Below are 27,759 nucleotides of genomic sequence, written 5' to 3' on the forward strand. Positions count from 1 at the left end.
TTTTTTACAATTTTGTTAAAAATATAACGTCCAAAATCGAAATTCCACTTCCTACAATCAGTAGATTTAACTTTTTCTTTTAATGGCAACAAGCCTCATCAAATTCGGTGCAGTGGTTGTCGAGAAAAACTATTTCTTCGTTCCCATGTATTTTGATAGGAAGATGAAGAAATAAACTTTATTATAGCATGAAAGGATTGATGTGGTTTACTCGGCCTCAGGGAGGGGGAGGGGGGGGTTACAACACCCCCCCCCCCCCCCCGGTCGGTGCGCCACTGACAGCTATACAAAATAAGGATAGTATAGTTTTATCAGCCGTATAAACTTGTAAATATAGGCATACACTAACTGAATTAACAAGCATATGGTGTCACGCGCGCACAAGCAAACATGAACGTGTCAGCCGCGAAAACACAGGGAGGGCAGATTGTGCCCCGCCGCAGATGGCTTTCAAGGTACAGCCGCGCGGGCGGGCGCTGGCGGCGCAGGAAAATAAAATTACGAGACGAGACATATATATATTCAAACCGCTGACTTTGCATGTATTCCTGATTACATGCACCATTGTACCCAAGTTGTACACTGTGCATATGTTGGTAGGGGGATCTTAGAATGGGGATATCCGTTGGTAGTTTTTGGCAGTCAATCGTGACGTGGAACCTCGTCGGTGGTGCAGCGCAGCCTGGGCAGGTTGGGGAGAACTTGTTGAGAAGCAGGAGGTTAGGACACGAGTTGGTTTGAAGCCGTCTCAGAAGCTTCATTCCGGGAGAAGGATTTGGGTGGAGGATGATATCGCAAGCGCCCTAGCCTGTAAAAGTCTAGAGTGTCACGGTATGCGTTGGGCTTGCAAATTGCAGGAGGCTTGATCTGGGTTGGTCGCCTCACTGCCAGGGGTCCGGCGGCAGGTTAGCTCTCGGGCAGCCGCATGAGTTCCCGACAGTGAGGCGGGACCTGCCTGATGCGTGGTATTGAGGGATCTGGAGCTGCGGGGAGTTTGCGTATGCTGGTCAGAGCGCGATTAGCTTCCTGGGGTATATGACCCCTGAGGTAGGCTCGACATGCGTCTTGCGAGTCTGTTATTATGATGTGGTCATGTTTTGGTGATATTTTCCTCCGAGTGACGATGTGGTTGACGGCGAGTCTCCCTCGTGAGCGTAGCCCCGCACGAGGATACGATATCACCCTGATCTTCCACCACCACCGACACTTGTTTTTCTTTGTTCTCGGTCGAAAGAGTGTACTGGGCAGCGTCGGTGTAATAGGCGGTGCCTGGGCGTTGAGGAATTTCCAAAGGTATTTAACGCGTGCATCCCGGCGACCATTATGACACTCTAGGTGCATATTGCGCGGTATGGGTGCTATGGTGAGTAAGGTTCCGATGTTTGAGGGGACGGGGGACTTCTCTCGCGTAGAGGGTGAATGCTGGGGGTAGCCCAGCCGTGAGAGCAAATGCCTGCCTGTGGAGGTCAGTCTTAATCTCTCGAGTTGTGCCATTCTGCGTGCTTCGATGCGTTCCTCGATGGTGTTAATTGTCTACCCCTAGAGCACTCTCCGACACTGGCGGTTAATGAAATACACAAAACATGACGGTAACTTTTCACTATAGAAGACATTTTCAAAACATAAGCGTATAAATATTTTCAGTGATACACTAGATCAACATGTTCCGAGAGCAAGCTAAGGCGAGAGCAAGTCGTTCTGTGGAAGCATAGAGAGGAATTCCGAGCGCTTGTTTAACGGCTCTCCTAATGATGGTGTTTATGCGGTTGGTCTGGGTAGAGCGATCTTCGGGCAGGCTAGCAGATCGTTACTGTGACATTCTAACAGAACATACAAAAAAAGAAAACAATACTCCATAGTTTCTGCATTGGTTTCTGCACCTTTTGCTGACAGTTGCAAGAACAAGCAAACAAGAAAGAAAGAAAAAAAAAAAGACGCTTTCGTCCAATCCAATACAATCCAAAGCCACACGTGTTTTGTCTTCTGTAGCACAGGCACTGTTGGGTGAGATTTGCGCACTTTAACTTGTCCTTTTACATTATTAAAGCGTTGTTCTAATGACTGCAGCTTGCGGCAGAATGCAGTGAAGAAATAATAGTTATATCAAGCTAGCAGCAGCATTTAGCGTAATCATATCCGCTCTAGGGCATAATTTTTTGTGCACTGCGCAGTTAGTTTCTTTAGCAAGCTGGTAAAATTTAGTAGCGTCACTGCTATAATTTCAGCAATGGAGCACATCCTGAAAGGTGGAGACAAGGTGCTGGTTTTGTGGGAGGGTCACATCGACAGTGAAGCAGCCACGGATCTCAAGCAGAAAGTTGCAGCTTTGGTCAAAAACGCGGAACTTTGTCATTTCGAAAATGTGGTGAAATTGCTTGAGTGTAAGTATTGCAGCATTCTCTCAGTTTGTTCCTTGTTTTGTGTCCGCAGCATTTTGTCCCTGCATCTTATGCGCTTTCTGTCGTGACTGCCTATGCCGGGCTGGTAACTGCTGTGTTTGCTGTGCGCCCTAGCTTGCTCTCGGAACATGTTGATCGAGTGTATCACTGAAAATATTTATACGCTTATGTTTTGAAAATGTCTTCTATTGTGAAAAGTTGCCGTCATGTTTTGTGTATTTCATTAACCGCCAGTGTCGGAGAGTGTTTATGCTATGAGTGTGTTCGTCCCTTCGTAGTGTTCATTGGTTGAGATACCGATGACAGACAGTTGTCTGAATTAACACCAATGTGTCGATAAAGCCAGGGGAGAACGGTGAGGAATTTCGTGCATGTGTAAAGCAAACCAACTTTATTTCTTTAACTCGACCTTTTGTACTCGGCTTAGAATTTTAACAAGTTTTACTTGTAGGGCCAAAAATGAAGTTATTTTTTGTCACGTATGATTAGCCGTTCGCGCGAAAATGTCTTGTGAAAAACTAAATAAACTAAATATTGCGGTGAATAGTTGTGATGCGTTGTAGTTACATTTCTAATGATTCCTCAGAGTTCTGAGCATGTCACATGACCTTGTATTGGTGATTAAGTTGCTGCTAAATAACCTGTGACACTTTAAGCCAACTGTTCTTTGTTTTCTCTTTGCCTTCTAGCTGAACACCCAGGGTCCAGTTTTGATGTTGTGCTCGTTGGTTTTGTCACACCACAGATGAGACCAAGTTCTGACACTTTTGCTAACATTAATGGTCTCCTAAAGCCAAATGGGAAGCTTCTTGTCAAGCTAAGTGGTAATTCACATATTGTTTTTCGCAGTAGTATAATGGCTAACATTAACAGCAGTGTTCACATAAACAAAATAAAAAAATAAGAAAAAAAGCTGGACAATGTGCTGCCTCTCAGGTTAGAATAGCGGTACTCAAGCAAAAGAAGTGAGGAGAAGCGCCAGGACCATGACATGCCCATCAGGAAAGCTCCACTCATGAGCTTCTACATATACTGATGAAATATTTAAATTCCTTTTCACCAAGATAACTTGCGCCACATTCTAAATTTTATGCTTTTCTTGAAGGAGCCCTGAAACACTTTTTGAACATCGTTAGAAAACGCTGCCGATCTGTACAAGAGACTCCTGTGAACATGTGAGCCAAATATTATTGCACTGCATGGCAGCAGGGAATTTACAATCTCATTTTGGAAGCAGAGAAAATTGGCTTTCTCTCGCTTCTGCAATGTCATCATGCAGCATCATAGCAAGAAGATGGACCCACCTGTAACTATTGGCTGATTTCCTGATTGCTTAAACATTCTGAGTAATACATAGTTGCTGATTCTGATGCAATAAATGAAACATCTAAATATCTACTATCTCAAGAAGACAGAAAAATAATTTCATCTTTGCACTGCCGGTCTGCGCACGGCAGTTTCGTTTGGCTGTGGGTGCTGCTCGTGGCCTCTGAGATAGCAGTGGTGTGCTGCAGTAGCGTAGTCTACCGCGGCTGCCACAGGGGGGCGGGATGAGCCCTTTCGCCGCCGAGATGTTCAACTTTTGAGCAGGGTTTTGCCTCCTTTCCTTGGCTTCTTCCCTGTGTAGCTTCCAGCGCACTAGTGGAGACAAAAAGAGAGAAAGCCGCATATCGGTGCGATAACTCTACTTAGCTGAAGGATTGAAAAACGTTTTGCGACATGACATTCATGAGACGACATCCTTTAATAGTGAGGCGGTTCTGTGATCAGTTAGAAAAGTGTTTCAGGGCCCCTTTAACTTTAGTGTGGCTTATGATCTTACCATCTGCACTTCAGAAAACAATGGTGCAAGCAAAGTAAATCTGTCTATTTGCATTGTGTTATTAGGGGATTCTGATCTCTCTGTGAATATGAGGCAGGCAAGAGAGTGTAGTGATGGCTGAGCAAGGTCTGTAGTACGATACAAGTCAAGAGCCCCGTCAAAGGCTGCCTTCTAGCCAATGATGTTGCGGCCGACCGCCTTACACCTACGAGTAGCGCTGTTAGAGCCAGGTATCTCTGAGTGCATCCGAATGCACAAGTAGTTCCGAAGGATGCCTTTATTTTGAGCGAAAATAAAATCTTAGCTCAAATTCTTTATCTACCCATTGTAGCACACAGCATTTTGAATCACCGATGAACGGCACAACTATGCCAAGTAAACTGCAGTAGCGGCTGTTTCCTGACGGCGCCGAGTGGTGATGCAGTAGACGAAATGCCAGAGCGATCGTTGTTACTGAGCGTGTTAAAACACTGCACGCCGCACACAAACAAGGCTTTTCACGGAATTCACCTTGGGATATGACTGAATGGCACTAAAGTCAGCTTAACAGATCACGATCTCACTCACGACGCGGATGGGTAGACGCGAACAGCGGAGGTGGCCATATTGATAAAGGTCCGTAAGCGGGAAAAAACATGACGTCGGCCGTGACGTCACATTGACACAGCGACACTATTGGCTGGAAGGGGCTCCTTTGACGGGGAAAAGCCGCATTTCTCTTGACTTGTATTGGACTATAGTAAGTATGCCTGGTCAACATTTCTGACATACATTGTGCTCATAATGTTAGTGCAGTTGTATTGCAGTGGAGTCTTTCACTGACAACACATGTACACTTTAGCACTGTTTGTATTGGAGTCGGAATGTGTTTTTTTGCGGTGATGCAGGCTTCTGCAGGAAGCACTTGGTGCCTTTCTCTTTGTGCTCTTGAGCAACTGCCCTAGTGCACTAAAAGCAGCCCACTACACCCGGTGACAACTTGCTGTGGCAGCGCACTAAAGCTATGGAGCCGAAGCACACATTTTTTTACTATGCAGCGGCATGTAGTCAGCGAATGCAAGCAACTGGAAGTTATATAATGTAGTACAAATCGTACCAGTTATTATTTCAATTTTTTTGTTCAATATTTATTTCATAACAATAAAAAGCTTGTTTAGAAAAAGGATTTTCGTTACTTGCTGTTCCTAGTTTTGGCTTTCTGGTGTCCATGTCTGGTTTTCCTGGTTTGGCACTACTTGGCATAATGTGACAAAAGCAAAAGCTCTCCACTTGCATGTAGCTTTAGCTGTGCTGCCACAGAAAGTTGTCGTCGGGTATAGTCATGGGGATGCATAAAAAGTACATAGAAGTTAAGTTTTTTGTAGAAAAGAGCACTGATCTCGCAAATGCGTGGACAGAAGAAGCCACATGCTGTTCTTTCTGCTGAAGACACTTGGTGTCCACAATAATCTGTGTTTGTTTGTTTGTTTGTTGATGCATACTACAGACCTTCTACAGTCCAACCACGGGGTACACAGCCAATTAAACACCTAAATATATGCAGGAAAAGTATAGCACATAGCAGTGCAACAACATTCTCGAAAGTGGCAGTCAAATTCATGCACAAAGTCATGAGCATCACAAACACTTCAGGGCTGTTCTTTCCAACTTGGAACAAAGAACTTCATTTAAATATACTTATACCTGCAAAAATTGGAGCAAATGATTTTTCATGTCTGCCTGGTTCTTGTCTGCATGGCTTCAGATATATTGGTGTGTTGAACTTAATTTTTCTAGCAAGACAATTGTGCAAAAAGGTGTGGCAAGTAATTTCCACGCAGAATTTAAAGACAAACTGTTATGCCGACACATGAGGAGTAATATGGCATTCACGAATGTTGCCATGTTTTATAACAGCAGTGTTCCATTTGCTTGTTTGAATGGAATGCTTTTTCTACAAAAACTATTTGTGAATTGCAAAAACAAACATTCAAAAGCCACGATGACAGCAAAGCAACTTTCTGTTCTTGTTAACTACAAAAACTGCATTGAACAACTGGGGGATGTACGTTTATATGAAGTGTAAGCGTAATTATTGTTTTACACTACAGAATGTTACCTTGTGTCATTTTGTGCAACATTCTGTGCTGATTTAAAATACAATTCCCAGTGTGAGGGGTGAAATCATGCTTGAGTTCATAATTGTGACGCATATTTCCATCAACACTAAAATTTTTGGGACATGGAACCCAATCAGTTAAACATGAGCACCCACACTCGCAAAACACTCTGAACAGTTGTTAGATTCTTTAGTTCCTTTGTAATTTACTGCCCACCTCGTTTGGCAGTATTCTTTACACTCCAGACTATGCAAACTATACATATTAAATATGTTTTCTACAGCTTATTGTTGACGTGGTGATAAATGTATAGCTGTAGAAGTGTTGTCTGCACTTCAAAGTGCAGCCAAAGTACATTCCTCACCAAAGATTTCATTTGGAGAATTAAGCATTTTAATTGATTACTTGCAGGAGCAGGTCTGGATTCTGGCAATATTGTTTACAACTTGAAGTTGTCAGGCTTCATTGACATCTCCCAGGTACAGTATATTTGAGTAGTCATATTGATAGATATACCTTGTAGGGGTGTATGTTATTGGACATGGTAACTTAAACATAACTTGTGTAAACTGTTAGGTTGTTTGTTCTCATATCTTGCATTAAGAGGGCATACTCTTCAGATTGATATGTTGTCTAATAATATTGCTGGCCAGATTTGCCTAAACCTTTTTTTTTTCCTGCTACCTTTTACAGTACATGAGGGAATGTTGAGCAGCTATCGATATCTTCTGGTGGTGTCAGTCACTCCTTACTATCTCTTTTTTTCTCCACAGGACTCATAGTCATGCAATCAATGTCCCAATGTGAAATTATTAGACAAAACTCTTAAGATATGAGTGCAAAATGCATGTTGCTTTGAATAGGATAATAGTTTTGTCTTGTACACTTGTATGACTTATATGCATACAATTGTCGAACCAAAGCTGCCGGTAGCATTGTTATTCTTTTATTAAACACATCATCGAAGTTGAAGCAGCACGATCACACAAGTGTTTTTGTTATACCAGTACGGTGTTGGCATTTGAGCTCAGTGGCGTAGCCAGGGGATGGCACACTGGGCATGTGCCCCCCCCCCCCCAAAAAAAAAAAAAATGGTTAGTATGCAGCCTTCCTATTCCCCCTCCTCCATTGCTCCCCATCCCCAGTCAAGGTGCACCCTCCTGAAAAATATTTCTGGCTGTGCCACTGTTTGAGCTGCATGTATTGGTGCATCTACTTAAGTACTAACATGTGGTTTGTTAGTGCTCTTAGTCTGTCATGCATGAGGGTGTACATTTGAATGCTTTGTTTGAGCCTACTGACAACATGCATCCTTATATCTTTTGCACAACATCCATCCTGGCTGAGCCTAATCTGTGCATGTGTGTCTTCACCTTCCTTATTGTGTTACACATGTGCACATTTATAGACTAAATCTGGTGTCCATGTGCATGGTTGAGCCATGAACTGCGTTGTTGTAGACACATTTGATGCATAGGGATGTCATAGGTGCTGTATACTTTATTATCATGATGACCAGTGCGTAACACTTAGACGAAGATCACGTGGAGACACAGGTCAGCACTCTTCTGTCTCCTCATGTACTTCATTTTAGTATTGCATGCTGGTTGTCATAATGCAGAACCAACTTGCCCAGAGCTGCACCTTGGTGGTGTATGCCGCCGTGCAATCGTACATGCAACAATTGTGGTAACGAGGAGACAATTGCGCATTTCCTTTGTGAATGTCCTTGCGACAGTATGCCTAGAAAAGAACTCTAAACCACATTAGATAGCCTGGACATTCTGCCTTTGTTGGAAGAGACTCCTCAAACACTGGTCCAGACCGTCCTCAGCACAGAAGGCATTGAATGCATTGTTGCGCTTCTTGAGGATGTGGGTTGAGTGACAGACTTTGAGAATTGCTGTGCTCTACTTTTGTATTCATGTGCAGTTTTCCTCTTTCTTTTTTTAAGTTCATGTCTTTATGATCTTTAATTCCCTTTACCTCGTTACCCCAGCACACAGCGACCAGCTGGTTTGCACACTGGCTTACTTCCTTGTCTTTCACTCTCTTTCTCTCTTACTCCTCCATTCACATTAGAGACTCTTGTCTATTGTAATAAATGACACTTTTCTTTAATGTCATTAAGAAAAAGAAATTGCACTGACATACTAAGAAGCTCGCAAAACTCATTCACATTTAGTTCCTGTTTGAATGCATGCTCAGCATTGGAGGGCAGGGCTAAAAACATACTGTGATAAGAAGGATAACAAAAAACGATTAATAAATTATTATTTTTTCAGTGTTAGTAACTGTCTGTTTTATTTCTTTTAAAATTAAAAAGCTCTACTTTTCAATTTAAACACTGTCATTAAATTACCTTGTCTCACACGAATATAGTTTGTTTTCAAACAATCTGCAGTATGACAAGAAACCTCTATGGAAAGAGTTAGGATTTTATCACTTGGGCACAGGTAATTATGCAATATATATGGCATTTCATGGCATATTTAAGTACGGTTTGTTTAAGGGGTGCCTTAATGGTCATTTTTTACCGTACCACCTTTCAGCTGCAGTATTTTACACCTTATGAATTTTTCTTTAATAATGTTTGCAGTTTTCAAGCAACGCAGAGTCTGTGGAAATAACTTGTTCAAAGCCAAATTATGAGATTGGGTCTTCCTCAAAGCTCCCATTTGCTGGTACATCTGTTGGAAGCCAAGAGCCCTCTTCAGGTAATACTGCATGTTAAATCTCTGTAATAACTTTTCATAATATTGTAATAAAGTTTCCTTTTTCATTTCACCTTGAAGGGGCCCTGAACCATTTCTTTATCGAAGTGGAGAAGGGCATTTGAAGTTAAATTAGGCTATTTCAGAAATACTTTGCCACATAAAGTACTTCAATATGTTCAGCAGAAGCGGAGTTATTGGCAATGAAACACACCCATTGCGATGCTTCCGCTCCTTCGTCAATGCCTTGCACTGCGAAGGCTACGGCAAAGCGGGGTGTGCCTACTGAATGTCACCGTGGAGCACAGCTCAAATTTGATTTTGCATGTTCATGTAGACGCCACTACTTCTGATTTTGGCGCCTACGACGCGCCAAACGTCAGCCAAACGTGGTTGTCCTCGGTGAGCTGCAGTGCGCTTAGCCAGTGGACTCGTCGCGGCATCCCATGGTGGCTGCGGTATCTACGTTGTGTAGCAGACTGCAGCTACATGCAACTGTAGTGCGTATGCGCAGCATTTGCTTTGTCCACCAAAGGGCTGGAGTGCGTGCACGCACTCATGTGCTCCAGTCTGACCGTGCTATTTCGTGCAGACCGGCTTTGTCCTTTGCCAGCTTGACCGACAGATAGTAGCCTCATGCAGCTTGCATATTTTTGAGGCGTTATCAATAAGTCTGCCTAGGCATCTAACCAGGAGCGCCCAGGAGTGAGCGCGCGCTGGCAAGCATGCATGTGGCCTGACCTTAAGTTTCACATGGTTCGAGGCTAGTTGAGTGTTCAAAACTAGGCAAAATTTGTGAGACCCACTGGCTACGACACGGATAAGCAGCGTGGCCAAAGTGTAATTCTTATGCGGACTAATTCCTGGATAATGCTGCCAGAAACATTTGAGCCTAATATTATGTTCGTACTCGTTAGCAGTGAGCCCACCACCTGCTGTTTCCTTTAACGTCCTGAAATCGCAGCCACTTGTCATTAAAGTCTCTATATAAGAAAAGTACCGCCATCCTTTGATCAACGTCTCATCGCTCTCTCCTGTATCTCCGATTGGACGATGATAGCGCGCACGCTTTGACTTCTTTATATTTCGTCTTTTTTCGTCTCAGAGCCATGTTGAAAGTACTTCTGCACAGCCGCAGTCTCCGGCGGCGGCGCGCGTCCAGCCTGAAAGTTTTAACGTGGTCTTTCTAGGGCCGCCACCGTTGACTTGCTTTCGCAAGCAAAAAATAAGAAAAGAAACAAGCGCTTTAGGAGAGGAGACGACGGAGGAAAGAGTAGATGGTGGTACTTTTACTATATAGGGACTTTACTTGTCATGACAGCCATTGGCGAGATTTCTTTTGGCATAGTGACTAAGCAATGCCCCTGGCACAAGCAAAAGTGTCATTGATATGGCAGTGGAACCATCTTATGGCTGGGAATGATACCACTGTGCCAATATTATGGCCTCCATGATCAGGCGGCATGACAAAGGGTCATGCCACCAGACCTTGAGGTTATGTCGGTACAGAAGCTTGGTGCGATAATGATGGGTATCATTCTTTGTGGGCAATGCAGTGTGCAGCTTTGAGTGCACTTCAGCGACAGAGGGGGGAAGGCCATGAGAGCTCAGAATGGGCTGCATTTGATTGCCAGCAGCTTCGCTTGCAGAAGGTGCATTCAAAAACCTAACTGTTGCAAAATATTTATGAAGAGATGTCCTGTAATACCAGGCACATTATACACCTTTCATAAGAGGTGTTGCATGGTACCTTTAACATAAATCACTCTGGACATCCCTGGTCAAAAGATATTTTCAGGTCACACTAGTAATTTAAAAGTGACTGTGTGAAGGATTTGCACATGCAGATAACCCACATGTGGTATGTGTGTGTGTGTGTCCCACTTTGTATTTGCAGATGTAGGCAAGATTTGGTCTTTGTCTGCACAAGACATGCTTGATGGTGATGTAGATCTTGTTGATCCAGACCAGTTGATTACTGAAGAAGACTTCAAGAAACCAGACCCAAGTGATCTAAAAGGCAAGTTTTCACCTTTGATAAGCAAGAGCTTGTGCTTGAAACAACTATAAAACTCTTGCTCATAATGGCCATGAAACATTTATGGTATTTGCAGAGGCAGGTTTAATACAAGCTGAAATGCATGTGAAGTTTTTATTAAACTGTTGCAGTTTTGCCCGAAAGGTGAAGCATCAATTGCGATAGCAAATTAGGAGAGAGCTATACGGACTAAGGATAGTAGTTTTGTCGGCTGTATAAACTTAGACACATTCGCTTACTAACTGAATTAACCAGCATGGTGTCAGCGCGCACAAGCAAACATGAATACAAATCACACTCGATGATGCAGACAACCGCTGTCAAAATGCTGGCGTGAGCAAGCGTGGCAGCAGCGAGCGAAGGTTCGTGCGGTCTATCGCTTCAACAGAAACTGAGCGGCGAAAGCACAGTGCATACAAAGCTAGGAGCCGTGTGCAGATTGCTTTGAAGATAGGGTGCGCGCGACTGCCCGCAGCCGCGCAAAGTACAAGTACGCAGTTTCTGGCAGAATGGAAGCCGCACCCCCTCCCTCCCGCGCTGCCTTCCCGCTTTCCTCCTTTCACGTGCGAGATCGAGTCTCCAGTTCCCCTTTGCCCCCGGTCGCAAGATACACAATTGGTGACCCAGCACAACGTTGCCCCCCTCCCTCCCATCCCCCCACGGTCTTTCGCACGACGGAAGACCGCATTTGCTCTCCGCCGTGCGTTCGCTCTCCGTGAAAGCGCACGTCCCTCCTGCACTTTCACTGGCACATACAACATACGGCGTGCGGCGACGATTTTATCACCCTTCGACTTTAAGCGGAGCCTCACAACGATGGTGATGGCAGAAATCCGCTTGGTTCTATATAATTGCTATCGCAATAAAATTTGTACAAACGTGTGCTGGAAAAAGTGTTTCTTTGAGCACAAGCTAATACTTTATCATCATCATCATCGGAAAATTGGGGATACAGTCCTGGTATTGTGATACAGTTAAACCTGCATATAACGAACTTCCATATAACGAATTCCTGGATATAACGAAGTTTTTCTATTCCCCACTGTTACTCCATAGAAGCACATGTATTTGAAACCTCTACGTAACGAAGTGGCAGCGGGAGACCCCCTCAAAATAACTAATTTTCCGCGCTGGCAACCTAGAGATTTCGCCCCAAATTTTGTCATTTTTGAGTGAGCAGCAGCCGGAAGGACCGTCTCCGCCGCGACGGAATGCGAAGCGGCGGCGGCGCGCTTTGCGCGCTCGAATTCACAGCGACTGTCAGGCAAGAGTGAGCGTGCGTGTGAGCGTGCGCGAGGTGGGCCTGCATCCCTCGACCCGGCAAACTTGCCGCCGCGGGCGTGACCTTTCCCCCTCCCTTCATTCAAATCTGATCCCGCCACTTGCTGCAACTGGCCTAGCCCGCCAAGCCGGCACTCTACTTTTCCAGTTGATGTTGCCGCAAGTCTCTGCGGTTCACTTCACTAACCTGACACCTGACACTAGGTGACACTATACGAAGCTACGACGCCATCGTGTCGCTCGCTCCTCGTTTCCGACGCCTCACGCTTGTGCGAAATGACGCGCGTCCACGCATCCAGTACCTGGTGTGACATTCCAAGGATGAGTGCTTCGACGAAAACGGAAAACAGGTGCACGTTACAATCGAGGGCGCGTTAGAATCAAGTAAATATGGTAAGCGTTTCTTTTTCTAATTTTCGTGCCGAACCTGCATATAACGAAATCCTCTTTATAACGAACTTTTTCGGGAATTTGTCAATTTCGATATATCCAGGTTAACTGTACAACTGAATCTTGATGTAATGAGATGCAGGGGGAAAACATTGTTAAATTGCAAATTTCGTTCATCAAGAGATTTTTATAATTCAGCAGTAAAGCTTGCAGGTTTCCAGAACAGACGTAGTGGATAGCATTTTCTCAGTAAGCACTTAACAAAATCCTGCACAGAGCTCGAGCAATAATTATGGTATCAAAAGCACTAGTGCATGCAGTAGAGATTGTGTAAAGAGCAAAGCTTCAGCATGGAGTGCACCTACAGCTAGCAGCTAGCACCAGGTGGTGTCTTCGTACACATGCATCACTCGTACACAGCTGAAGGTAACAGATGTGCCCATTGGAAGTGCCTTCTCAGTGCAATAAGCTTTTGATTAGATTTATCGATCATTTGATTGTTAGAAGTGTTAGGTTAATCGAGCAGTCTATATATTTTATTTCTCATGCTTTCAGTTTCTTGGTCTTTTTTGATGAGCTGTAGGTAGGCAACAAATTATTGTATGTTTTTTTTTACTAAACTTTTTTTTTCTACAAGTAGGGTTACTTTTGTACAACGCCTTGTTAGTACAAGTTAATAGTTAGTAGGAGGAGGAACCCGCTGAGTGCAAGCGTCCCTACGCGTTGGCAGAAACGCAGTTTGAGACAGTAGGCGAGGCAAATGGGGCAGATTTTATCTGTGGGATATCTGTGATAGAGTTGCGGCTAGACCATCTAGAGCAGGAGAAGTATAAGCTAGCTATGTGGGTCGGGAAACTAGAAAAGGAACTCAGGAGCGAGCAGAGGAAGGCGGTTTAAGATAAGCTAGCCAACATAGAAAGGAAGCTGAGGGCCGCCATTCCGCAAAGCAATGGTGAACGCTACAACGCGAGCACCGCAAATGGGGCTGGCTCCGAAGCGAGAGCAGGTAAGGAAGTCGAAACTACCACACCGGAAAGCAGTAGCAGGCATGTCAGTGATGGTAACGAAGGGGCTACCAATGACATGCCGGCTCATGGAAGATGACGACAAAGCCAAGGGTGAGGATAAGATGGGGGGGAGGGAATCGCGGCCTCAAGTACAGCTTTCGCCAGTGAGGAGGAGGAAAAGCATCCAGTTGTCTTTTTTACGGATTCAAACAAGTAGAAAGTAGTACAATCAGTGATAATAGAGAAGGTAGGTGCAGGTGAGCGAGGCCAGATTGGCGCGCTTCTGGGGAAACCGGTTAGGGAAGTGATAGCGAAAGCCAAGCAATATATGTGGGACACAATGAAGGAAAGGCACCTAGTGGTGATAATGGGCAGAGTGATTGCCGTACTGCAGGGACAGGGATCATGAAGCAAATAGCCAAAGGGGTTACCGATCAATCTGCAGAATGTTTCAAGGGAAGTGCAAGTTGCAATGCGCATAGTGCCAAAGGTTGAAAGGCAGGGGTATGGCATTGAAAGGGCAGTGCTTGCAGTACACAGGAAGATTTGGACGCTAGCTAAGGCAATTAATTTTACAATCATTGACATCAACCGAGAAGTGCACCAAGCAGGCCACGAAGGCGCTTTTGTGTGGGCAGGATACATTTTAGTAATCGTGTAGCGACACCAGTCGGATGTCGATTCGTGGCATAGGCAGTAGCTTTTCTAGGCGGGCCTTAAGCAATCAGGAAGGTAGAGTAAGTATTGTATGTAGCGACACACCAGCATGGAGCAGTATAGACCACAAGGATTTAAAAAAAGACGCACAAAGGATAAGTATAGAGATGGTAAAATTTGATACATAAACATTCAGGGTGGTTGCAAGCAAGAAAAATGGCTGGAAATTCAAACGCAGCTGAATGACGAAGCTATTAGCGTGTACGCGTTGACAGAAACGAATGTACGAGATTTGGAGCAGCCACTTGTTATTGAGAATTTTGTATGGGAGTGGTGCAACAGAATGACTGGGTCAAGGAAAGGCGGAGGCAGGCTAATTAAGCGAGGTATGAAGTGGCAGAGGGTAAAAGAGAAATATAAGGAGCATTTATGGATTAGCGGCACATGGGAAGAAAAAAAGATGTGGCTTGGAGTAGCTTACCCATAGACAGGCAGTCATAGCAGAGATAAAAATAAAGAGTTGATTGATTGCATTAGAAGTAATATTAATGAGTTCAGGAAATCGGACTAGGTGGTATTAGTAGAAGATATGTATGCGCACTTGGATGATTTAGATAGATATACTGATTACAACGGTTCTCTAGTGCTGGATCAGTGTGATGAACAGAACCTTATACAGGGAGAATAAATGTCATGGACAGGTAACATGGCAATGTAGACACAGGCAGTCGTGTATCGACTACACCTTGGTTTCAGAAACGGTCTATGAACGACTAGGTCAAATGCCAATAGATAAAAATGAAAAAGTTAGCCTGGGTAGCTATCATAAACTTTTAAGGCCCAATCGCATGCGCGCGATATTCAAGCGACAAGACAGGCATACCCTGTCGCGTTGTGTCGCGGCAGGGAGCAACCACATGAACGCGACATCGCGAAAGAGAGTAGCGACGGATTTACATTGTTGTGCGAATAAATGTTATCGTGCATGCGTAAAGAAATCTCAAACTTATCAAAAGCTCAATGTTTTATCTAGATCTAGCTAAAATATGCTATCATCCCCAGTGGAAATTCATCCCATGCCGCCAGCGTAAAATGCCATGGCGCCATCTGGTGAGTAAAACTTAAAACACTTTGTCGCCTCTCGGTGGCGTCTCAGGTCTAACAGCATCAAAACAAACAACCGATTTCAATAATAACGACAAGAGAGAGCCGATAATTTGTCCTCGGCTAGCGATGAGACGAAGCGATGACTTATTGTACTATTTATTTTTTGCTGTCACAGCACAGAGCAAGTTGCAAGAGCGAATTCAGATCGAAGCAGGGCAGACTGATTGCTGCCATGTTGTTGCGCAATCGCTGTTGCCAGCGGATGTCGCGCTGACTTCCGGGCGACAAGCAATATTTTCTGGCTGGCCAGAAACCGGCGACGCGACCAGCGACAGCGATGGATCGCCCTCCGCGACGGCAAAACCTGCCGCTCGTCACTGTCGCTCGAAAATCGCGTGCACGCGGTTGCGCCTTTAACCCGTGAAATTTGGGAGAGATACCAATGCAAAACACAAACCAATAGCAGCCGAATGCTTGAATATGAATGAAAAGCACATAGTAGAAATCGCAACATACATAGAAAAGGATGTGGAGGCACTTCCTACAACAGTCTGGGAATATAAGAAACTGGTAGAGGTTATGTAGCAGGAGATAAGACAGACACGGCAAAAAATTGTTGGATTCGAAAGAGGAAACCACACAAGTGGTGGAACAAACGAAATAAATCAAGCTATAGAAGAGCTTAAGCAGGCGTCTAGGGATCATCGAGAAGCCAAAAAGTTGGGATTACACAAAGAGGTGCTCCTTAGATGGAACAAGTAGTACCGAGAAAAGAAAATTGGTGGCGAGTAAGCTCTTGCATAAGAAACTTAAATGCACAAGTGAATATTGGGTGCATAACATTTGCAAGTGATACAAAGACTCACCAAAAAGGTTCTGAAATCATGTAAGAGCACTCGGAGCTCCAACTAAAAATTCGCAAGCGGCTATAAGGGATGACGTCAATAACATCTTCAAAGGACACGATGCACTGCAGGGCTTCAGGGATATTATTAGGGATAATTTCGGCAAAAAATAAAGCGTACTTCTGACTCAAACAGATCCAGCAACAACAGAGAAGCCTGAGAAATCTAAATTTAGTTTTGGAAATTAACCAAGGTCTTAAGCAAGGATGTCCTCTGTCTCCATTGTTGTTTATGCTTTATGTTAAGGGCATAGAAAGATGACTGGGCAAAGGGTGCAACAGAAGGTCCACGGACTGATGTATGTGGGTGACGTAGAGCTATTAGTGGACAATGCAGGAGATTTGCACAGAGACTTGTGAATATGTGTGGCAATGCAGCAACAAATCTAGGCCCTAATTTTAGCATAGAGAAATTGGGAATTATGATTTTTATTGAAGAGACGAGTAATTACGTGGTATCAACTCAACAGCAAGTCATACCCATAGTCAAGCAATATAAGTAGCTCAGCGTATACATAAACTAAGGAAAGAATTACTCAAGCACTCACCAAGATAATTTGAATATAAAAGGAAGCGGAATGCAGCAGTAATGAAACGTAGAGTACTTTGGGGCCACAATAAATATGAGGTGGTACGTGGAATCTGGAAAGGAGTAATGTTGTCAGTGCTAACATTCACAAATGCCATTCTCTACTTAAAATGGGATACCTTGTTGAGGTTGCAAGTTAACCAAAGATCGGTAGGCCAGTTGACTTTGGGAACCCACGGTAAAACCACAAATGAGGCTGTGCAGGGTGACATGGGTTGGGCCTTTTTTGAAGTCAGTGAAGCGCAGAGCAAAATTAGTTTTGAAGAAAGGAGCATGGATGAAAATAAAGGGGCAGTTAAAGTGTACAAGTATCTGTACCTGAATAGCGTGGACACAAAATGGAGGAAGAGGTCAAGAAAGTTGTCAACCAAATACAGTAGAACCCCGCTGTTACGTTCCCGGGTGCTGCATTTTCCCGGCTCTTACGTCGTTTTCGGCCGGTCCCGGCACAGCTCCCATAAAACCCAATGCATTGGAAACCACGCTGTTACGTCGCAACAGTGGGACCGTTCCCGCATCATACGTTGTGAACTGCCACCCCGCACTGGCCTGAGCGGCCATTTTGACTTTTCATGTCGCTTGGCTTGGTTGCTTGACGATGGCATTGGTCGCCCAAAGTGCTGGGGGTGACACTTATGACGTATTTTCGGTTTCCGCAGCAAAAGTATGGCCCTTGAGATCTGTATTTTTTATCTAAAGATGGTGTCTATGACACGTTGCGGCCCTAAAATTTGTTTTGGCTCATATATGTTCCGTGTAAAGTCCAAGGGCGATAACACCGTCGCCGCACGCCGTATGCTGTTTGTGCAAGTGAAAGCGTGTGAGGGGAGCCGACGATCGCGTCTAAATCTCGCGCGCGAGAGAAAAGCAGGGAGGAAGCGCGCCTTCTTCTGTTGCACTCGAGGCACCAGTGAGGGAGCGAGGGGGGAGGGATAGCGGGCAGCGTTGTGCTCTGGCATCAACTGTGTACTGCGTGGCCGTATCTTGAAAGCGATTTGCGTTGGGGCAGAGTCTACGCAGTGTAAGTGCGTTGGCAGCTCGTAGCTTTGTGCGTGCTGTGTGTTCTCGGCGCTCAGTTTGCGTTGAAGCGATAGACAACAGCACGAAGGGCACTTCGCTCGCTTCTGCAGTAGTGCTTCCTCACGCCAGCGTTGGACAGCGCGTGTCCGCGCTCATCGAGTGTGATGTGTTCATATTTGCCTGTGGGCGCTGGCACCATGCATGTTAATATTGTGACGGAGGGAAGAAGCAAGACGAGAAAATGTATTTACAAAATGTACACGATTGACAGGATTGACACAATCAGTCAGTCACCGAAGCATCGTCGTCTTCAGCCCCAAGCTCGTGCTCCTCTTCCTCGATGCTGTGCGGAGCAGTGTAACATATTTCCGCTCGGCGTGGAAGCGCCGTCCCGATGCTTCCTAGAGAAGAGGACTGGTAGCGTTTCAGACGGCTGACATGAACGACGTCATGGGAAGTCTGGAGGGAGCGAGTAGTAGGTGTGACCGGAGAGATCTCGTAGGTCACGGCGGTCACCTTGTGGAGGACCCGGTAAGGACCGGAGTAGCGAGACATTAGTTTTTCAGAGAGGCCGACGCGGTGGGTCGGAGACTATAGAAGGACAAGATCCCCGGGAGCATAGTCAACGTCACGGTGACGACTGTCATAAATGCTTTTGTTTGTTCTGAGAAGCACAAAGGCGATGGTGAGCAACTTGGCGTGATTCTTCGGCTCGGGCAATGACGTCGCGGGCATACTTAGACACGGGCTCTTGAAGGGTAGGCAGTATTGTGTCAAAAGGCAATATGGGATCGCGGCCGTACAAGAATTAAAATGGCGAGTAGCCGGCAGTGTCATGGCGCGAGGAATTGTATGCGAATGTGACAAAAGGGGGAGCAGTATCCCAGTCACGATGGTCATCAGACACATATATGGAGAGCATGTCCGTGATTGTTCGATTAAGCCGCTCAGTAAGACCGTTCGTCTGCGGATGGTATGCAGTAGTAAGTTTGTGTTTGGTAGAACAGGAGCGGAGCAAGTCGTCCACAACTGTAGAGAGGAAGTAGCGACCCCGGTCGGTAAGAAGTTGAGGAGGAGTGCCGTGGTGAAGAATGATGTTGTGCAACAGGAAGTATTCACCGGTGACGCGTCGCCAGTGAATAGGGTGTGCATCACCGGTGTGTCGTGAGAGAGGTTTGGCATAAAGGGCGACCATTCAGGTCAAAAATGTCGCTGAACGAGGCAAGCAGATGGCGTAGCTGGTCGGCGTGGTGAGGCGGAAGATCGGGAGCAATCATGTTTGTGAAATCCGGACAGACAGCCGGCAAAGTCAACGGGAGATGACGTATTATCAGCAGCCAAGGCTGATAACTGGCAGTCTTGGGAGGAGGACAGTGTACCCAAGGCTATGCCTTGCGGTAGAATGTGGTCCCCAATTCCGAAGTTGACGAGAGGAAGGCTGGTGGAGTTGTTGGTGTTAGTGATGACGGTGTACGGAAGAGCAACGTGATGTCCCCAAGAGGAGAAACAATATAGTCACCGTCAGGCACAGGTGGAGCAGGGGAGAGGAGGACGCAGGTCATGGCTTGTGGGGGGAGTCGAATGTGCTCAGCGGAGCACAGTCTGCTGGGAACTTCCTCGGGTGGGTCAGGGCAAGGCAAATCGAGTTGAAGAAGCCCAGCGGAGCAGTCGATAAGTGCGGAGTGAGCGGATAGAAAATCAAGGCCTAGAATAACATCATGGGGACACTTTTTAATAACAGTAAATAATGCAGATAGATGTCGGCCAGCGACGCCCACACGAGCGGCACACATTCCTATTGTGGCCAGTGTTCTTCCATCAGCGACGCGCACAACATAGGACGCCGCAGGGGTCGGGACTTTAGTGAGCCGTCAATGAAGCTGGTCGCTCATCACAGAGATGTGCGGCACCGGTATCAAGCAGAGCAGTAACAGGGACGCCACCTACATACACATCAAGTAAATTCCTATCCGTTGGTAAGGTCAGTAGAGGTATTGCAGTCCGGGTCGTTCTAGCAGCGTCACCCCTCAGAGCTGCACCCGTCAGTTTCCTGTAGAGCGCCGGCACATGGGGGACGGAGAACGGCGAATAGTGGGTGAGCGAGACAGGGGGCGTCGTGGTGTGGGTGAACGACTCTGCTGTGTAGATGCGGACGCCTGAGTAGAGTAGTATGGCTCTGTGGAATCTTCCGGTGGTGGACCGAGTACCTGGTGAGCGGCGGTAAGGTGGGGGCGCAGACTGATACTGCGATAACGTCCAGGTATTGTGGCAGTGACAGGAAATTGCAGCAGTGACGCATCGGCAGTTGAAGTAAATAGGCCTGTCATCGGATGTTCGCCATTCCGCTGGGTTGCAAAAAGGCCGAGAGGGGTACTAGGCGTAGGTATCCGATTGGTTGACGGAACAGACAGACTGAATGCCAAGGTTCGCCAACTCTTCGCGTACGACCGACTGCACGAGAGAAATTGTCGGTCGAGAAGCGGTAGCATAGTTCTGGAAGCCAACCGGTGCCGCGGCTTCGATCTCTCGCCGAACGACACGGACAAGGCTCTCGGACGTTGGCGGCTGATGTGGAGAGTGAAAATCCTCGCACGACGACGCAGCAGCTGTATTTGGAAGACACGTGAACTGGTGTGCGATGCGACGACTTTTTGCTTCTTCGAAGCGTCGACATTCATTAATGAAGTTGTCGATGGTGGAAAAATTCTTATATACCAGAAAATTAAAAGCGTCGTCCGCTATGCCCTTCAGTACGTGGTTCACATTTTCCCGTCTTGCTTCTTCCCTCCGTCACATATTTGGTGGAAGTGCCAGGTACTAATGTGCCCGACGGAGCTCCGCAGTGGACGTAGCCTGGCCACTCACAACATGTCGACCGCTGGAGCCGGTGCTGGGACAGCCGCCATGCTGACAGGAGCAACCGCTACCCCGCACCTCCACCAAATATGTGACGGAGGGAAGAAGCAAGACGGGAAAATGTATATACAATATGTACATGATTGACAGGATTGACACAGTCAGTCACCGAAGCGTCGTCTTCTTCAGCCCCAAGCTCGTGCTCCTCTTCCTCGATGCTGTGCGGAGCAGTGTAACAATATGCTTAATAAGCGAATGTTTACAAGTTTATACGAACGATAAAACTACTATTCTTGCTTTGTTTAGCTGTCTACTATAATTTGCTATTGCAATCGATACTTCGGCTGTCGGGCGAAACTACGACTTTTTTTCAAACGTAAGAATTAAAATAATATTGTGTGCAGTTCAACACTACTCTCATTTCTCAATTTTTCCTGTTTCCCGGCTCTTGCGTTTCCCGGTTCTTACGTTTTTTTTACGGTGCCGTGAAAAACGTATAGCGGGGTTCTACTGTACAGGGTGTAAATAGACAATGTGTGTAAATAAAAAAAGTTGAAAGTGTAAATAGACAATGTGTCAATGTAAAAGTGTAAATAGAAAGTAAGAAAAACCGAGACAGTGAATTGGATGCGAACAAAAAGCACCATAGAGATTTGCAAGAATGAGAAGAAAGAAATTAGAAGGGAAAATCTGTTTCATAACACAAAGGGCGATGCCTTGCTATTTGAGGCTCGATCTGGTTGCCTAAGGAAAAAAACATACTGCAGCAAATATTCTGAACAAGATGAGGTGTGTGTCTGCTGCAGAAAAAATCCTGAGACCACTCAGCACATCTTAATAGAATGCAAAAATATTCACCCAGCGATACCCGTGAAAAATGTACACCTTTCAGAAGCGATTTAAAGCGGACGGAAGCGTCAACTTGTCAGCAGTCAAGATAAGCAAGAGGGGTTTAGAGTATTGGTGGAAAAAAAAAACAGGGAAGAGATTGATACGACCTGATCTCTTACAAGGATAGGTAGCGGTTCAAGGTGGATAGAGAAGTTTTGAGGAAGAAAAAAATAAGTAAGGAGATGTATACAAAAATGATGGAATGAAAAGCATGTATAGCATACCTGATAACTCAAGCAGGCTAGGTGACCATGTGTCACCGCCCCTATTCAAAGGGGATGCCAAAAGATCATCATCATCACCATGACCCACCAGTGCTAGGCAGAGTTTGTATTTACTCTGGTACAGTGATGTGCTAACACAGTGCCACTCAGGCCCATTGCTGGGGGGGGGGGGGTTAGCCCCCCCCCCCTTGAAATTTTGATTTTTCCGTGCCCATGTCCTATGGGGCTGAGTAAATTGGCCACGAAGCGACCCGAAGCATCTCAAAAGAGCAGAGAACGCCGCACCCGACGGTGTGTGCCCAATAAACAGAGAGGGACGGCTGTGCTCCTTACTTTGCTGCCATTGCGACCCCCCCCCCCCCCCCCCCCCCCTTCTTCAGCCACAACTCTACGCACGGCCTGCTTTAGGTACGCCATACACCTGGGGAAGCTACTCTTGAGTGTGTCTCAGTAAAGTGAATATTTCCACTTTTCTTGTTTTTATTTTTGGCTCTGAGTAACGCTGTTTTATTATTATTAATAAAATCTAGTGAGACGAAACGTCCGTATAAAAATATTATACTATTAGGAAGATTCATCTCAAAACTAAACATGTAAGACCATTAATAAAATAGCATTTAAAAGAAGTCACATAATTTACATACTGCGATTTTTGCCAAAAATAATTACTGAAAAATAGGTGCTTTCCTCCTCAGCCCCACCCCCCTCTCCCCCCGAAACAAATTCCTGGCTACGCGCCTGGTGCCACTGTAACAGGTGCAGCAACACCGAAATTATGCACTTCATTGTTGCCCAGGTGCTTGTGAAGACACTTTCATTTGGCATTTTCCTGTTTTAACTAGCTGCTAATTTGTTATGGAGCATATCTGCAAGCACAGATAAAGCATGTCAAGTGCGGTATTTCGTTTGGCTGGACTAATGGCACAGCGGTAGGTTCCATGCTCTGCTTGCCAGCAACATTTGCCCAAGAAAGGATAAGCGAAAATCATTAATTCTGTGTAGGGCAATGCTTTTCTTTTCCTTTCCATGTAGCAAACGCTACAGGTACATGTTTATGATACATATCGACATTGTTTAGTAGGAACTACAAAATTGCATTACGTTGCTAAATTACTAGGAAAAAAAATGTGGTTGATCCCTCTTATATAGGAATCGGTATAGAACACGAAAGTGAAACGTGTCTTCACAGAAGTAGTGTAATGTTTATTGCACATTGATATATAATGTCTATTGGTGTTTTGTGGCTAAAGCGCCCTTAGGCGTTGATGCACCCACGCTGACGCCTGGTGGCACGTCTCCTCCATCATGACTACCAACATCGATGACCATGAGCAACCGTCGTGCATATGGAAGCTGCACTATGCTGCACACGCTAGCACAACGCGAAAGACGAAGCACGTAACTGACACACTAATACAACGCGCAAGACAAAGCACGTAACTGAATCGTCACCGAGTCAAATCAGCGCGTACAGCGCGTCGTAATTGCAGCCTCCGCGATCAACTTCAGAAACATTTTCAGAGCTAATTGCGGATGCCACGCTCCGCTGTGCTGAGTACGGTGAACGCCACTACCAACGCCACCTAGGTGGCGTTGGTAGTGCTTCTTGATGCCAGCGTCCCTTCGAATGCTGGCATCGAGGCGTCGTAGTGCTGAGACCACCGAAGCGTTCACTGTCGGTGCGCGTTAGTGTCATAATGCAGTACTTCTCTTTTCTGCTCGTAGGCGGCGGCACCGCCCCGAGCAAGAGCGCGGGTACACGGAGGAGTGTTAGATATATAAGGCGCGTCTGTGTAGCTCTCTGCAAATGCGTTTGTGGCGCAATGGGTTAAACGCTCGGCGATCTATCGTCGCGGACCGAGAGGTCGTGGGTTCGATTTCGAATTTTTGCATGTTTGTGGAACTTTTTCTTCTGGTTTCTTTCTTTGTATTATGTTCTATGACGTATTTCCGTGACGGAAATACGTCAGTGAAGTCTTGGTGGACCCCGGCATAAAACACTTTCGTGTTAAAAAAAAATACTTGCGTTCCAATGCAACTAGGATTGCGAAATTAGTAAATTTTATTACATTGTGGATTTCACTAAATAGAGGTTCACTATACTTAGGCTTGACTTTCACCGAAGCATGTTTGTACAAATAGGAACAGCAGTGTTCAGACAACTTGCTCTATGCCATGCTGTCTTCAGAGCAATGGAGCATTTCATATGGCAGCAGCATCAGCCAGAACAAGTGCAATTGCTTAGGTGTGCAAGTATAATTGGTTTGAAATTCCATTTTGTTCTTTTGCAGCAGCATGTGGTGGTGAGAAGAAGCGACGTGCTTGCAAAAACTGCACATGTGGTCTTGCTGAAGAACTAGACCGTGAAGCAGCTGCAAAGGCTGCTGCCACACAGCAGCCAAAGTCTTCATGTGGAAACGTGAGTACAGCAAGAAGTTTTGAGTTGCTCAATAGTGCAAACAGGGAAACCGCTCAATAGCCCTGCACAGGTGGGTCAAATCTATGAGGGTGATTAAAAATTATCCACTCTCTCGCTGTAGGCTGTTCCAGCCAAATGTCAGAGATGACAGATCATCTGGTGTCAAAATCAGTGCCCAGCTTTTCAACACACTTTGCCTATCTGTCAGTAATAAGAATCCACTAGAATCAGATTATGTACGTGCTTGATATTGCCATCTGACATAGATGTTTGTCTAGCTCTTTCCTTATGACTGAGATTTGTGCTTTTTTCCTATAAAAATTCATGTATAATTCTGTATGAAATTAAACCACTTACGTTTGTCAAAACACTTCCTCTTCACTATGCACGAGGTCTTCAATACATACCAGCATAGTCAGACTAGAGAATGTCTTCCTGCACTCTGCTTTCTTTGGTGCAATTTACAAGGGAGGCAGCCTTCAACTTTCTCTAGGTCCATTTGATTCACCCTGCACTTCCGCTGCAGTTCCTATCAATTCAGTGCCAGTTCTTGTTCATGCGGAAGCAGCACGGCACCTCCAGCACAAACACTGCACTACCTTTCTGACGAGTACAGGGAATGCCGTGAACACGTCTGGCACTTAGTGAAACGGCTGGCGAAGTGCAGCACCTCATGATCTAGTTCATAAAATGCAGGTGAATCGAACAGACCTTCTATCCTAGCTGCAGCTAAACCAAACTTACATTGAGTGTCGAAATATGCAAAGCCGTGACACGAGGCACAGTAACCTTGTAATAAATGTGCTTAAGAAAGTGTGATCAGTAGAAGCTATTTATGGACACTGAAGAGAAAAATGATTTCACCTGTGTTACTAAATTACCCTTCTACAACAGCAAAAAAACCACTCTTACCAAGAGCCGAGGCTTGGTAAGCCAGTAAAGCAGCAAAAACAAAAGATGGGTAGTGACGCCACCTAGAAGTTCTCGCACTAGCTTGTAATGCGGTCATAGATTTTGGTGGCATCTTCTAGGGCCTTGTTAATTGTTTATTGGTAAAAATGGACTACATTGCTTTCTAAGGAGATCAAAATTGAACTTGGCAAGTTTTACGAACCTTGACTGACCCACCAAGGCCCATATGCAAAACAATACAGTCGCCGACTAATTTTCCGGACCTCGCGGAGACCAAAAAATAGTCAGAAAAACTTAATTTATTAGCCTTAGAGTGACACAAAAAAAAAAAAATCTCTAATAATGCCCTGCCTCATACTAGCTTTGAGGCGATCAGATTCGCTTGGATTTGTGCAAGACTGACGTCATCACTGTATACAGATGACAAGAGCATCACCGCGTTGGCGATCTCAGTTGGTTGAGATAAAAAAAACGGACCATGTTATTTCCAACCGGTTGGCTGTCATGAAAGCACAGGAGGTGGTGCCGATCACACAAATGCGAAGCTGCACAAACACACAAAGCTGCGACGTCTCCGAGACACCTGCTTGGTGGGTACACCGTGTGCAAAATAGCAACAAAAACTTAAAAAGAAAGAAAAAGCTGATCCCGCGTTAAGTGATTATGACAATAGTGCTGACCAAAAAAAAAAAAAAAAAGGAAAAATGCCATCCCCTGGAGTGGAATGGGGAATAGTCAGCTAAGGAAGCGCGGGCACTGCCTCCGAGACCAGAAGATGGTGCGTGCTCTCGGGTGCCTCCAAATCTTGGAGGCTACAGAGCGAGCCAATGGATGCTAACCCTGGCCAAGCCAGCGGTAAATCCAACTTGGCGGCATTTAAGATTGGGTAGCATGGCTCAGAACGAGCGATTTAGTCCAGAAAATCGAACAATGGGGCCTAAATTCGTCCGAAAAATCGGTTGCAAAAATGCGTTAGCTCTATGGGAACTCTGACGGTGCACTTATGAAGTCTGAAAAATCCGTTGACGACTGTACTTTGAAATCCGTGGCGTCACACCGACGTACCTGGGGTTATGGCGCGAAGTAAAAAAATTTGAACTCCTTTGACCTTCATTTTCTCTTCTAAGAATCAACCTATGTCGCAGAAGTAACGAAAACAGAGCTTTCAAAGAATACTTTATCAGTCTAAACTGATATAGGGACAAGAAAGAGCACATAATTTTTGGATTCATCCTCATAGCATTAAAAGCAACCTGTGATAACAGATGGTCTCCAATTTATTGTTCACTACTTGTAGTTGAAAGTGTATTTTATACATTGAAAGTAAAAATACTGAAGTGTAACAGTTTTTTTTTTTTTTTTCTTTTACTTCAGTGCTACCTTGGTGACGCTTTCCGGTGTGCAAGCTGTCCATATCGTGGCTTACCTGCATTCAAGCCTGGTGAAAAGATTGTCCTTACTGAAGACCAACTAGCAGTTGACTCGTAACAATCATGTGAAGAATAAGTGAACATCCTAGGGAGAAAATTGCGTATGATGACCATTGTGGGCAGTTTTGTAATGGGCCAAAGCATTGTTGGCATCTTGCCTATGCGATTGTGGTTTATCACCACATGACTACTGTGCTACATTTGTAGTATCGCTTAATAAGGTAGTCCACACGTCACGATTTTCACATTACGTGTAAGCTCTGTATACAGCTCTCCAATGCAAATGCATGCAAATTCCTATTATACTACAACAACGTGGATATTGTGATTCTGAAAAATTGCATATAACAATGAAATGCATAAACATCAACTCAATTTATTGCATCAACAGAACATAAGTAGTGTATGCATATACCATAAAATCTCGAGAGATAGCCCACCTAAAATTGAGAGAAACTCGAGTGAAAATATGAGGTAGGCGAACTTTCAGTGTGCAGTAAAAAATGTGTGCAGGTGGGTTATCTTTCGGGGGGTCGGGGCATCTCTCGAGATTTTACGGTATACATTGTGTGAGGATGTCCCAGCAGCAAGTCAGGCCTTTGGCTGCTTTGGTGTTCAGACCAGAGATAGTCGAACCCACTTATAACAATATTCAAGTGCCATGAAAATTCCATTGTTGTAACCGATAATTGTTATAACCGGGTTGCATTAAAAAAAATTTTTTTAATAGGGGGATGGCAGAGCTGTTGTGAGAAAACTATAATGGCGGAGAGACCAGTGCCCCTCCCCCACCACATTCCTCCATGCGGCTCCTGATTGTGTAGACTCGTTTAACTGCTTCCTGCGCGCTCCGATCGCGTGTAACAAGCCGCTGCTGTCGGCGTTCAAGAATGGCACTGCTATAACAACTGCAAACGAAGTTACGGGCGACAAGTGACATGCGAGCTCCGCCGAGGCATTGCTTGGTGGCCTCAAAAAGGGGCCTTTTAAAAATGCGAGA

The 27,759-nt window shown here is 45.3% G+C and overlaps 1 protein-coding gene and 1 long non-coding RNA gene across 3 annotated transcripts in view; one reads left to right on the forward strand and one right to left on the reverse strand.

Annotated features, from left to right (window-relative positions):
• LOC125940209 (uncharacterized) overlaps nucleotides 1–27,759 on the reverse strand; it is a 174,443-nt gene that overhangs the window by 98,535 nt on the left and 48,149 nt on the right. The gene's annotated exons all lie outside the window — the stretch shown is intronic.
• On the forward strand, nucleotides 1,958–27,435 carry LOC119436177 (anamorsin homolog). Of its 2 annotated transcripts, XM_049656015.1 has the most exons (8): nucleotides 1,958–2,004; nucleotides 2,226–2,381; nucleotides 3,089–3,223; nucleotides 6,732–6,799; nucleotides 8,920–9,037; nucleotides 10,932–11,054; nucleotides 24,290–24,417; nucleotides 26,704–27,435. In XM_049656015.1, exons 2-8 carry the CDS (start codon nucleotides 2,228–2,230, stop codon nucleotides 26,815–26,817), a joined length of 840 nt encoding a protein of 279 aa, XP_049511972.1. In that variant the 5' UTR covers nucleotides 1,958–2,004; nucleotides 2,226–2,227; the 3' UTR covers nucleotides 26,818–27,435. The 2 variants fall into 2 exon arrangements, with proteins under 2 accessions (XP_049511972.1, XP_037558873.1); XM_037702945.2 differs by lacking the exon at nucleotides 1,958–2,004 and having other exon boundaries at nucleotides 2,030–2,381; nucleotides 24,293–24,417.

This window comes from Dermacentor silvarum, chromosome 1, assembly GCF_013339745.2.
Source record: "Dermacentor silvarum isolate Dsil-2018 chromosome 1, BIME_Dsil_1.4, whole genome shotgun sequence".
Taxonomy (NCBI): domain Eukaryota; kingdom Metazoa; phylum Arthropoda; class Arachnida; order Ixodida; family Ixodidae; genus Dermacentor; species Dermacentor silvarum.